The sequence below is a fragment of the Pomacea canaliculata genome, linkage group LG9, assembly GCF_003073045.1.
Source record: "Pomacea canaliculata isolate SZHN2017 linkage group LG9, ASM307304v1, whole genome shotgun sequence".
Classification (NCBI taxonomy): domain Eukaryota; kingdom Metazoa; phylum Mollusca; class Gastropoda; order Architaenioglossa; family Ampullariidae; genus Pomacea; species Pomacea canaliculata.
Window position 1 is genome coordinate 25,805,299 of NC_037598.1, and position 12,805 is coordinate 25,818,103.

Sequence of the window (12,805 nt, forward strand, 5' to 3'; positions counted from 1 at the left end):
GAAGGTAGAAAAGGTTATCACCATGATGACTGCAAACTACAGTCGGGTGATGAAAGCTCGCGACACCGCAGTCAGCTTCGCCAACAATGAGAATAACTGACACGAAATGAGACAAACATTACAAAGATAATGCCAAGATAAGCAAAACAACGTGAGACATTGTTTTGATGAAGACGACGAAAGTAAATGATGAAAACACATTCCAGTGACGTGTTAACAGTGAGTGAGTGAGTGAGTGAGTGAGTGAGTGAGTGAGTGAGTGAGTGAGTGAGTGAGTGAGTGAGTGAGTGAGTGAGTGAGTGAGTGAGTGAGTGACAACCTGCAGACACACAACAGTAATGCCAAGATGTCAACGTGTTTATATTTAATTTATTCAGATGTTTGTTTATTTATTCAACAGATCATGATGGTGTAACAAACGTTTGTATGACAGCAGTTGGCTGACTCAGTGACGTCACAGACACCAGGCTCCCAGAATTCTCCTCTGTGGGTGGCCGATCCTGTTCACACCACCCGGAAGCTGGGGGCGGGTGCGGCGACCGTTAGCGCCGGCGGTAGGAGCACCGTGTCGATGACATGCACCACCCCGTTAGTGACGGTGACGTCCCGTGACGTCACAGTGGCGCCGCCTATCGTGAAGGTGCTGGCTGAAAGAAAGAGACTGGCTTGAGACTTGCAACCAAATAAGTCTTGTCCTTCTACACGAGACTTTCATGTCAGACTGTGCTGAACACATGCTGTGACGTACAGGACAGATGTGCTGCTGAGATGTGACGTGTAGGACATGTTGTAGCGCTGTGTGCTGTAATGTAAGTCAAATGGAGCTCTGTGTGTGGTGACGTGTAGGACAGTTATGTAGCTCTGTGTGTTGTTACGTGTATGACAGTGACTGCTGTGGTGACGTGCAGGCTACGACAGCTACTGCGCTAGGAGGTAACGTAACCCATTGACATGGATGAACAAGGAGTAACGATACATCAATGAAAACCTTGGGTGGGCTGCACTAAATGCCAGTCGATGGAAGATTTTCTGTCACTCAGGATGCAAGCAATCCGCTCGAGTGGCCGTCACGGTCGCTTGTTTTCTTTTCTTAAGCACCTGAGGCTGTGCAGGTAAGCTGCCTGGCTACCGAGCATTAAATAAACGGTTCCGCCCGACTGCTCTAATCGACAGACATTACTGCCAGCTCTAGTTTGAACCACGTGACTAGTCTCCCCAACCCGCCCAGGAGAAAACAAAGTGATGCAATTTTAAAGAAATAAAAAGAGAGAAACATCAGACAGAGTGTCGTCCCATCTCCTGGTCAATGCCGCGAGCAGCACTGAGGGCAAAAACAATTTTGAATACAAACCTGTGTGAAAGGTGAATACCCTGGCACAATTCACAAGAACGCGGGACCCGGGGTGGTTCAGTCTTGGTACCGAGTGGACATGTTGACAGGGAGACACATGCCCAAACACGGGTATGGGAGGTTTGGGGGATGAGGTTTTTGTGTGCGTTGAGACCATGGTGAACACATCCACAAGACCCCGGCACGTGCAGGCAATGGTGTGTACATATTGTGGTGTACATATTGTGGTGTGTACATATTGTGGTGTACATATCGTGGTGTACATATTGTGGTGTACATATTGGTGTGTACATATCGTGGTGTACATATTGTGGTGTACATATCGTGGTGTACATATTGTGGTGTACATATTGTGGTGTACATATTGTGGTGTACATATTGTGGTGTACATATCGTGGTGTACATATTGTGGTGTACATATTGGTGTGTACATATCGTGGTGTACATATTGTGGTGTACATATTGTGGTGTACATATTGTGGTGTACATATTGTGGTGTACATATCGTGGTGTACATATTGTGGTGTACATATCGTGGTGTACATATTGTGGTGTACATATTGTGGTGTACATATCGTGGTGTACATATTGTGGTGTACATATCGTGGTGTACATATTGTGGTGTACATATTGTGGTGTACATATTGTGGTGTACATATTGTGGTGTACATATTGTGGTGTACATATTGTGGTGTACATATTGTGGTGTACATATTGTGGTGTACATATTGTGGTGTACATATTGTGGTGTACATATTGTGGTGTACATATTGTGGTGTACATATCGTGGTGTACATATTGTGGTGTACATACTGTGGTGTACATATTGTGGTGTACATATTGTGGTGTACATATTGTGGTGTACATAATGTTGAAACTAAAATCGCATTAATTACCCTCACCATAATAATATCATATTCAGGGTTAGGGCCATTGTCTACAACAACCTCTTTCAAAAGCAGCTTTTCTCGAAATATGTATGAGGCTCTGGGTGTGGGTGTGGGTCTGGGTGTGGGTCTGGGTGTGGGTATGGGTCCAGCAGAAGACAACAGAAAGAGAAGACCCGCCCAATGGCGAGCCTCCACAATGGAGGTTTTAACAATCTTGTGTGTCTCTCAGGGAAACCTTTCTCTCGTTTCAGCTTCCATTTAGAACTGAAGGGAAATGCAAGTAAGAGGCCATTTTGTAACGATTCAAGTTTTAAAAATAGACTAGCAGAGCGGAAACTAGTTAGAGAAATCGAAACTTTTTATAGAAATTATATTGAAAAATCTGGTAACTACTGAAACTACCTGGTAACTGATTCGAGGATTGACATTTTCTAAAGATTTAAAATAATGAACGGAAATTGTGGAACAAGAAAACTAATTCAGGAAAATGAGGCTTAATGTAGATATAGTCAGTTATAAAGACAGCTGAAAGAGAACATTGTGACAGATACAGCAAAGGTTTTGTTGGCTGGTCGCAAGGTCTACACGCACACACGCACGCATACAGAGAGACAAAGATAATTGTCTGTACTTATCTACAAGCACGTGCACGTTATCGTATATCGGCATCTATATATGTATGTATAGTGAATTACTGGTGGGGGTTGGGGGTGGCGATAAGAATGGTAGGGGAAACAAAGTACATGAGTGACGTCACCTGATAGGCCGATAACGAGGCTCTGGTCAGTTTCTGACGTCAGGGTCGCGCCATCTTGGAGTCCAGCGGAAAACCACACTCCGGTGATCATGTGATTGAGTAGAACGGCTGCCACAGAGTTCAGTAACCTGGTGAGTACAACTCATTCTACAGGTAAACCTCACCTGGCCCTCTGTGTCTGTCACGTCACGTGACGTGCTATGCAACGCTGTGTTGTGGTCTGGTGTGCTGTGTTGTGTGTGAACTACATTCAACTTTTTGAAATTGCTTTTTAATTGAAAATAATTTATTTTTCAATTTGTTCTCATTGTGTACCATTACCAGCAAATAACGACATCGCAAACAACAGCGATGCGAGCATTTTATCCAACACAAATGATAAGCATGATGATAATTATCTTTAATTGTCTTTATAGACGAGAGAGACAGTTGTTATCGCTGTCTTTTTGTCGGCAACCTACTTGTTAACTGTGGAATGTTGTTCAGGAGATCGGCGTACACACCGGGTGCAAGCTTCTGGAAGGCCGCGTCACTGGGAGCCAGAAACGTCATGCCTTCCACTAGGAGAAACAAAACACGAACGTCACATCACAGGGTGAAGTAGGAGAATGAATTCTTGTCGCTATAGCAACAACCGAGACACTCACTGGTCACTTCATTGTGTGCGGGGTACGTCCCCCACACACAGAATATAGAATAAGACACGACACAAAATGTAAAATAAGACAAGACACAAAACAGACAAAACAAACAAGACACAAAACAGACAAAACAAACAAGACACAAAACAAACAAAACAAACAAGACACAAAACAGACAAAACAAACAAGACACAAAACAGACAAAACAAACAAGACACAAAACAAACAAAACAAACAAGACACAAAACAAACAAAACAAACAAGACACAAAACAGACAAAACAAACAAGACACAAAACAGACAAAACAAACAAGACACAAAACAAACAAGACACAAAACAAACAAGACACAAAACAAACAAGACACAAAACAGACAAAACAAACAAGACACAAAACAAACAAAACAAACAAGACACAGTACACAGAACACAAGTGACAGAGTGTCATGTCTGTGCAGGTACCGTTCAGTAGCGCCGACGCATCTGCCCGGGTGAGCGCCAGCAGCAGCATGCTGAACGTGTCCCCGTTGACCAGAGACAGGGCGGTGCCCGTGGGAACCGGGTACATCACTTTGGTTACGATGACCACCTGGCCGTTTGTGGCGGGTATGTCCCACAGCAGGAAAGCAGACCCGGCGATGGTGATCACCTGTAGGGGGAGACAGCATCTCGTGTGACTGACCAACGGACAGTCTAGTGGAAGTGACAACGAATAAGTGTCCTCAAATAATACAGTCGAGACTAAAGCCACTGTGGACACAGCGGTTATGAAAAACACACCACGTGACCCGGAACACGAAACATGGAGCTGTCTGCTGGAAACCTGCCGAGAGGACAGGAAGGTGTGAGCGGGATGTCCAGCCTAAACCGTGACCTCACCTTGACTAGACATGTTCTCACCTGGACTAGCTGCAATTTCCCTTTTACTTGTCTTCTCGCCTGGAGCAGCCACGTTCTCACGCCACTCTGGACTAAGCTAGATGTATTCTCACCATCACTAGTTTATTGCACGCACGCACGCACACATTCATTATCATTATTTCCTGAAGTCATGGCCACACCGCTAGTCCTTGACCTTACACTAGGAGTCGTGTAGACGTTCACACGTGCAGAAGCCCCGCCTAAGGTCGCCAGCAAGGCGTTGTCCGTGAACTCGGGCAGACCTGCAACCACGTGGTAGTTGATCACCGAGGTCAGCAGCGTCTGGTCGGTGTCCAGGGCGTTCTTCACATCGGCCGGAAGTTCGTCAAAGGCGCGGTTAGTGGGAGCGAAGACTGTCAGACTTTCTGTGAACAGAGCAGATGTTGACTGACACTTTCTGTGTTTCTGTGAACAGAGTGCAGGAGGAATCAGACAAAACGAGACATGAATGAGTCTGTTGGCGGAGGACAAGGTAGACGAGGGTGCGACTCACCACTGGCGTCCTTCAGTCTGGTGTCGAGCTCGGGCAGCCTCGCCGTGTATTCCAGGAACTTGGTGGCGCCGTAGAAAGCGATGGTGTTGTACACGGTGTCGGGCTCCGGCTGACAGAGGGAGCCACCCACCCAAACACTGACCACAAAGCACACTGTGAGTGGAGTGAACATCGTAGTGACACCCGATAGGGACCGTCAAGTTCTGAAAACAAATTTCAAATATTGGTTAAAACATTGACGAGTTATCCTTTACACCCACACGAGTTATCCTTTTCATGCGCCAAAATTTGTGGTCATTTGGAAAACAAGTATGAACATGTAAGTATAACTCAGACTCCTGGACTCACTCAATAAAGCACCTAAGAGAGAATCCACAAATCATGTGCAGTTAAATGTGAAATAATTTTGTGAAAGTCGGGTTAAAAACGCAGTTTACTGAGATGTCGATGCAGGGAGGAGTCGATCAGAATCACAGGCGATGTTCACTGCAGGTGTTCACACACGTTCTCGGCTACAACTGTCATCAGACTGAACGCCGTGTTCACAGTCGTGGTAATGGCTCCGCCTGTGTTCTGAGCTGTCGCAATGTGTCGGTATTATCAAGCACAGGTAAGCACAGGTAAGCAGCTTGCGATCCAAAAGGTAATTCTCAACTGCTTTGTTGTGCTATCGAAGCTGCTTTTATCAGCATGTGATGACAAATGTCACGGGGACAGAGATACAGGTGTCAAGTGAACTGCAGTGTCCCGGACTACTCGTGGTGTGTATATACTCAAAGATGCTGCAGTCTTTACTTGTTGTCATTCTATACAACCTAACAGGTACAGAAGAAATAAAATGTTTACTTTTCTCAGATTACTCACACCCGATGTGAAGATGGAAATGAACTGTCACAGGCTGTCAGCAAAGCCAAGGTTTGACCCACTGCCTCGGATGGGTATCTTAGAGGCGTTTGTGGGTACACAGTTCATTTGTAGCAAGAATTGTGAACAGAAATGATTTAGAATCGTTAAAAATAAGTATAACTGTTGTCGTCGTCGTTGTAATCTTCATCATCATCATCATCATCATCATCATCATCATCATCATCATCATCATCATCATCATCACCTTTGTCTTCTCTGCCATCATAATATTCAATGCTGAGTTAGACTACATCTACTACTTTTGATGTTTGATTATTTTACATCAAAGGATTTGGCAGCAAATAAACAACAACTACTGTATCAACAATTTCTCACCTGTAGAATGAGAAGCCTTCAGGTGAGGTACTCACGCTGCTGCAGACGTCACCGACAATGTGGCGGAGTGTTGGTGATAACCCGGGTGACGTCACATCAGTTACTGTTAGTCACCTTTTTTACATCTCACCTTATCTACTTGACCTTATCTACCGCTGGCTCTGTACACAGTAGATATGTGACCTTTAGCTGTATACACATTGTGTCTAGGGGGCATCACGTTCACTTCATGTTCACATGTCCGTTTAATGGAACCAGTGAGTGCATTCCTCAAGTCTCTGATTTGGACTTTCGGTTTATTTCATCCTAATTTCCTTTTCAATCTTGGATGCTTGATGTACATCGACCACAACTGCTTGTGCAGCGTGTCGGCTCAGGTCGTGCGCACGAGCACACGTGTATACATATGATTTATACATATAATTACACATATATACATCCTATGTCCACACATATACATATAATTATACATACATACATCCTATGTGCACACGCTAACTAGCGCACGTGCATCTCACACACGGACTTCATTGCAGTATGCAAAGTAAGAACGAGGGCTTGTTGAGCTGTGAAGTAGTTGATGTAGAGGATGTAGTGGATGTACCCACACACCACAGATAGCATCGGACCTCATTCAGGACAGAGTGTCATCCACGGTCTCTGCAGCCTCTTATGTCACGTGACCACGTGACCACGCTGAGTCATGAGCAGTGTGTGGTCTCCCCATCTCGTGTTGTCGCTCTATCTCCTAACCTGTATTCTCATCTTCTCGGCTTTGGGCTTTTGTGGGCTTGTGGTGTTTGTTTTCCCTCTACTCAGTCTACTGGCTTAGTTTACTGTCTTCTTTCCCGGTCACCGCCTCGTCTTTCTTCGCGATTAGTATGTTTATTTTCTTTTTGCCAGTCTGTGTACAGTTTGTGAGGATTCCTCTAGTCTAGCATGATGGATGCCTTCGACTACCTCAGAAAAATACACCAACGTCTGCCTTTGTCTATTTTCATGTCTGGAGTCGTGGTCAACCCGCGTTTGTCTCAAAGTGACGATGTCCATCATCAGCCCCGACTTCTGTCGTCACTTTCCACATCTTTAGCTGTGTGACACAAAGTCAGAATGAACTGCCTTTCCCCTTCCTTTCACCCGACTGTGCAGCTGTACCTGGGGCTGATGTGATGTAACATGATGTAACGTGATGTGACGTGATGTAACATGATGTAACGTGATGTAACATGATATAGCGTGATGTCACGTGATGTGACGTGATATAACGTGATGTAACATGATATAACGTGATGTAACATGATGTAACGTGATGTGACGTGATGTAACATGATGTAACGTGATGTAACATGATATAACGTGATGTCACGTGATGTGACGTGATATAACGTGATGTGACGTGGCTGGCATCGGAGAAGGAGGAAGGAAGTCGGAGACAGAGTTTGGGTCTAATGAACCTCCGCCAGCCATTGCCAGCATTCGATACACACGTGACTAGTGAAGGAGAAATGTGTCGTCTGCAAACCTCTTCATTAGAGTCTCATTAGAGCAGACAAGACCCTTTGCTGCCCAGTCCCCAATGATTGATTGACATCAAACCACCAGAATTGCTTTTTATCTCGGGGTTTGATTGTGGGTCGTGTGCCTCCCTTTCTCTCTGTGAATCAAATAATTATCCAAGGTTCGAAACACTTTGTCAGACATTATGAGGAGGTGAGAAAGTATTTCCTTTCTAACTAGAACTTCATCTCGCCCGGGTAATTATTCCCGCAAACTGTCAAACTGCTATTTGATTGTCAGTTGGGAGCTGCAGTCAATATATGAGAACGGAGAACATCCAGTTGAAAATAAAGTTGCTGGCGGCATACATCAGACAAACACAGCTCACGATTTCCATACATAAACAAATAATCCTAAACAATTGTGTGAACTGAAATAGCAACAGGTCTTCGCAACCAGAAACACGTTATTGTCATTTTCACAAAAATAAGTAGCATGTCAGCAGCACGTCACTAATATGTCAGTAGCCTGTCGGTAGCACGTCACTAACATGTCAGTAGTATGTCAGCAGCACGTCACTAACATGTCAGTAGCCTGTCCGCAGCACGTCACTAACATGTCAGTAGCACGTCACTAACATGTCAGTAGCCTGTCAGTAGCACGTCACTAACATGTCAGTAGCCTGTCAGTAGCACGTCACTAACATGTCAGTAACCTGTCAGTAGCACGTCACTAACATGTCAGTAACCAGAAGCAGCGCGAGAGTAAGACAACAGAAGGACAAAGACTCGCCCTGTCAATCTTCCTCTTCACAGTTGTCAGGCTGAGGGAGGAGCAGATGATGGCGCACGACGGTTGTGAGCGTCAGTAAGGAGGACGAGTCGTTGCGCAGTTGCTGTTCTCATCCTGTCCTTCACCTTGACTGGAGAGCTCATGCGACAGATGGTTTCCCAGAATCCACTCCGGACAAAGTTCTCCTCTTGTCAGACATCGTCAGTCTGCACTGGCGACAAATTAAAGGCGTGCACAGTAAGATCGTGATTACTTTAAAGGTCTCATTGCTGTTTACCTTCAAAACAACCTGTAAAGACTATTTTCCCAAATCTCGCTGAATTCTCATCTTCGGCTGTTGAGATGCACGTCTGCAAACTTCAGCATGCATAAAAGTCCTCAAAATAGCAACATGGCGATATGCTAAGTATTGTAGATTGTCAGCTCTCCCATTGGCTGAAATGTGTTCATGTACAATGCTGACGTCTGTCTTGCCGCCATCTTTCTGTGCTCGTGCTGATGTTTGTAAGGAGGTATGTCGAGCTTCTTTTGAAACGTCCCAGCGACTGTTTATCTGTTTAGAAGAAGTCCTTGTAAGCTGGAGTCTGAAGTCCACTCCTTCTGTCAGACTTACGTCCGTTGCCGAGGTGATGTGCAAATCTCTGTGGACACAAAATGTCGAGAGTTGTTACCGGCTACAAATGTCGTTAGACCTTTATATCCCAGGTGGCTGTAGCAAGCTGTCCGCTGGTTGAACTCCGTTTCCGTGCATGCCCGACTGTGTTCATTGTGAAACCTTAATTACTGAGCACATCAAGCGCTGCGGAAACGACACGTACACAACAACTGCTGTAACGGTCAACCACAGGTAAACATGACACTAGGTTCAGGTGTCCTCACCAATTAGTGTTTGAGTATAGTTTGTTACAAACATGGAAGTTTCTTTCATCCATTTATTTATTTTTTATGATCTCAATTTTAACTGCTGAAGCCACTGAAGGTCGCCCCAACACGAGAGCTTCCACCTCATGATAGTGGAGTTGCCCAATCAACAAACCTTGTTTGTAACGTCACATGCTAATGTAGATGCCCAGTCAACAAACCTTGTTTGTTAATGTAACTGTAAATGTAACTGTAACTCATGCTAATGTAGATGCCCAGTCAACAAACCTTGTTTATTAACGTCACAACCTAGACGTCCACTACTATCTAGCATGCTATTTTAAGGTTAAGTTTAATTCACGTTTGATGTAATCTTGCTTTTATCGCAGTACACTGTATATCGTAGACTGCAGCATTTTATTTCAGTCCCAATGTTTTGCGTAATTTTACTTTATTTTGGATGCGAACATGGCCAATATCAATCGCCAACAGCTGACGGTGGCCAGGCTGCACGCTAAGGGAGACTAACGCTGCAGATCTCCTCGGACTTCGTATGCAGTTATCTTTCTTGAATTGTGCGACTTGAATGTCGCATGTTAAAGAGATCCTTTTTTTCATGTTATAACATTGACAGCAGTGGGTCAAAGGTTAAAGGTTAAAGTGTAGACAATGGTTTCGTGAGCAAGAATCACACAATTTTACGACAGATAACAACTGTGAGAGACATTATCATTGGAAAAGACAAGCTTCCTGGCTACTGTGTCGGCTGTGGGTACCCGGATGTTATTCGTCGCCTAAAGAAAACAATGAAAAGCTCGTCTTTTATCAGACACTTGTGACATGTCATGAAGTCTGAACCTCTTGTGTGCAGTCATGTCACGTAGCAGGTAGACAGGTATGACGACAGTAGAAGTGAGACCTGTCTGGCTGCACGCATGTCTCTGTTTTTTCTTGAAGATCGTTGCTTGTGACAGGTAGCGACTGTTGTGTGTCTGGCGTGGCGCGCATGATGAGTGCGTGTCTATGTTTCTACAAGAAAACGGATATTCCGAAAGAAGGAACAATGTGTTTTCCCACAAGCAGTCGTGACCTCCTTCCTGCTAAAAACAAAGGTACCTGACCCTATTTATACCTTCTATGAACTCAACTCCGACTGTTGTCGACGCCCTGTCACACTTACCTGCACGGATTACAAACCACACCTGCACATCATGGACACTTCATTCCACGTCCTTTCAACAAATATAACAAGAAAAACAAGAATATTGAAATTAATTTTACCCCCATGACCCGTTCTAGGGGTCACAGTGTCCGTTACATTGCCTGTGTTACTGACAGTGACGTCCCTTTGCCCAGGTGGTGTGAGGGACGTGACCTGTCATTGCCATCGTCTCCTGTCTCGTCCAAGAAGCTTATGCGTATCGACCACTTCTTCCACTAACCGCAGAATATTCGCCTTATCGGCCATCTTGTCTCACGTGTTCGCTTTTGATGGAGAATTGTCTGCTCTTGCCTGCCGACATCACTTTTCCTGAGACCTCTAGTCAGACAAAACCTCAGAGGTCGCGCTCTTAGAACTTAGTTTTCTCCTGTAAGTGTACAGCGCACACTGTAACACCTTCTCCTGTAAGTGTACAGCCCGCACTGTAACACCTTCTCCTGTAAGTATACAGCCCACACTGTAACACCTTCTGTACATGTACCAGCCCACACTGTAACACCTTCTCCTGTAAGTGTACAGCCCACACTGTAACACCTTCTCCTGTAAGTATACAGCCCACACTGTAACACCTTCTCCTGTAAGTATACAGCCCACACTGTAACACCTTCTCCTGTAAGTATACAGCCCACACTGTAACACCTCCTGTAAGTGTACAGCCCACACTGTAACACCTTTTCCTGTAAGTGTACAGCCCACACTGTAACACCTCCTGTAAGTGTACAGCCCACACTGTAACACCTTCTCCTGTAAGTATACAGCCCACACTGTAACACCTTCTCCTGTAAGTATACAGCCCACACTGTAACAACTTCTCCTGTAAATACAAATACCAAATCAGGGAAGGAAAACATGTCTATTCACACACATTTTCAAGTAGGTATAGGGTATCCAGACTACGATGAGACATAAGGGATACATGATTATTTACAGATACATAGCAATATATGTATACATAACTAACAAGCAATATTTTACAATACACCAACATCAAAAACAAACAAATACACATAAATTAACAAACATTTTAAGAATACATACATCTGCCCCGAGAAGCCACACAAATAAAGCAATCATCATAGAATGCACCTTGGAGCCCATGTGTCATAGGATGACAGCACAATATTAATGTATATCAAGACATATGTAGTTTTTGATAATCAAGATCGGATAAATGTATCTAATCAGTATTTAGTTTAGTTAACAAGTTGTTCGCAGGATAGCCAGTGTTTAGCAAACTTTTCTTTGGTTAATTCTAAACATGCATTAATTTTTTCAATTCAATATCTGTGTTTCAATATTTGGATATAGGGTTCTAACTGGGGGATAACTTTTTTAAATATACAAGAATATATATGTATGCTTTTGCCAGCAATAAAATTAAATCAAGTGGAACATCTGTCTCAAAGTTATTATTGCATCCAAATAAAATCAAATGTTCACTAAAAGTTATCTTAGGCGCATTTGTACATTTGTCTAATATACAATTTTGTAAGTTTTTCAAAAAAAAAATTAACAAATTTACACTTCCAAAAAAATATGCTGAATATTTTCTTTATCATCTCTGCAAAGGCTGCAGACATAATCCTCTTCTAGTCCCATGTGGAATAATATTACTCTTGTCGCCAGGATTCTATGTAACACTCTGATTTGAAGCCGTTTTAATTTAATATCTTTTTAATAGCCATTGCTTTAAATATAACATGCCAATCAACATTTCTATTTATCCTTTTATCCCAGTGAAAGCAACAGTTTAGTATACATGCGTTAGATAATATTTTATCATAATGTGGTCTTGCTCCTTTCTGTATTGTTTGAATTATTCTTAGAGTTTTGTTTGTATCATATGTAGAAGGAGATAAATCTGTTTTATTCCTTCTATTTAAGTTTATGTATGTTTTTATGGCCTTTATGCAACCATTAAAAGAGACAAAGTCAATGTTAACATCATATTTATTTTTAACAGCTTGATATGATAGAAAGTTTCCTCTTTCATCTGTCAAGAGTTTAATTGAGTATACATCTTTCTCCACCCATCTTCTATATAGAATTGGCTTATTCTCAATTGTTATTCTATCATTACGAAAGATAGATTCTGACAAAATTTCATGTTTATCACACTCTATATTCTCTCCAAAAATT

General features: G+C 43.3%; 1 protein-coding gene across 3 annotated transcripts; it reads right to left on the minus strand.

The window, feature by feature from the left end:
- Positions 1-354: 354 nt before the first annotated feature.
- Positions 355-6,436, minus strand: LOC112572737 (transforming growth factor-beta-induced protein ig-h3-like). 3 transcript variants are annotated; one of them, XM_025252571.1, is made up of 8 exons: positions 6,295-6,314; positions 5,917-5,994; positions 5,053-5,255; positions 4,719-4,924; positions 4,101-4,287; positions 3,460-3,558; positions 2,999-3,106; positions 355-647 (listed from the first exon to the last, which is right to left on the minus strand). In XM_025252571.1, exons 3-8 carry the CDS (start codon positions 5,222-5,224, stop codon positions 505-507), a joined length of 915 nt encoding a protein of 304 aa, XP_025108356.1. In that variant the 5' UTR covers positions 5,225-5,255; positions 5,917-5,994; positions 6,295-6,314; the 3' UTR covers positions 355-504. The 3 variants fall into 3 exon arrangements, with proteins under 3 accessions (XP_025108356.1, XP_025108355.1, XP_025108354.1); XM_025252570.1 differs by lacking the exon at positions 5,917-5,994 and having other exon boundaries at positions 6,295-6,436; XM_025252569.1 differs by lacking the exons at positions 5,917-5,994; positions 6,295-6,314 and adding an exon at positions 5,490-5,824.
- Positions 6,437-12,805: the final 6,369 nt, after the last annotated feature.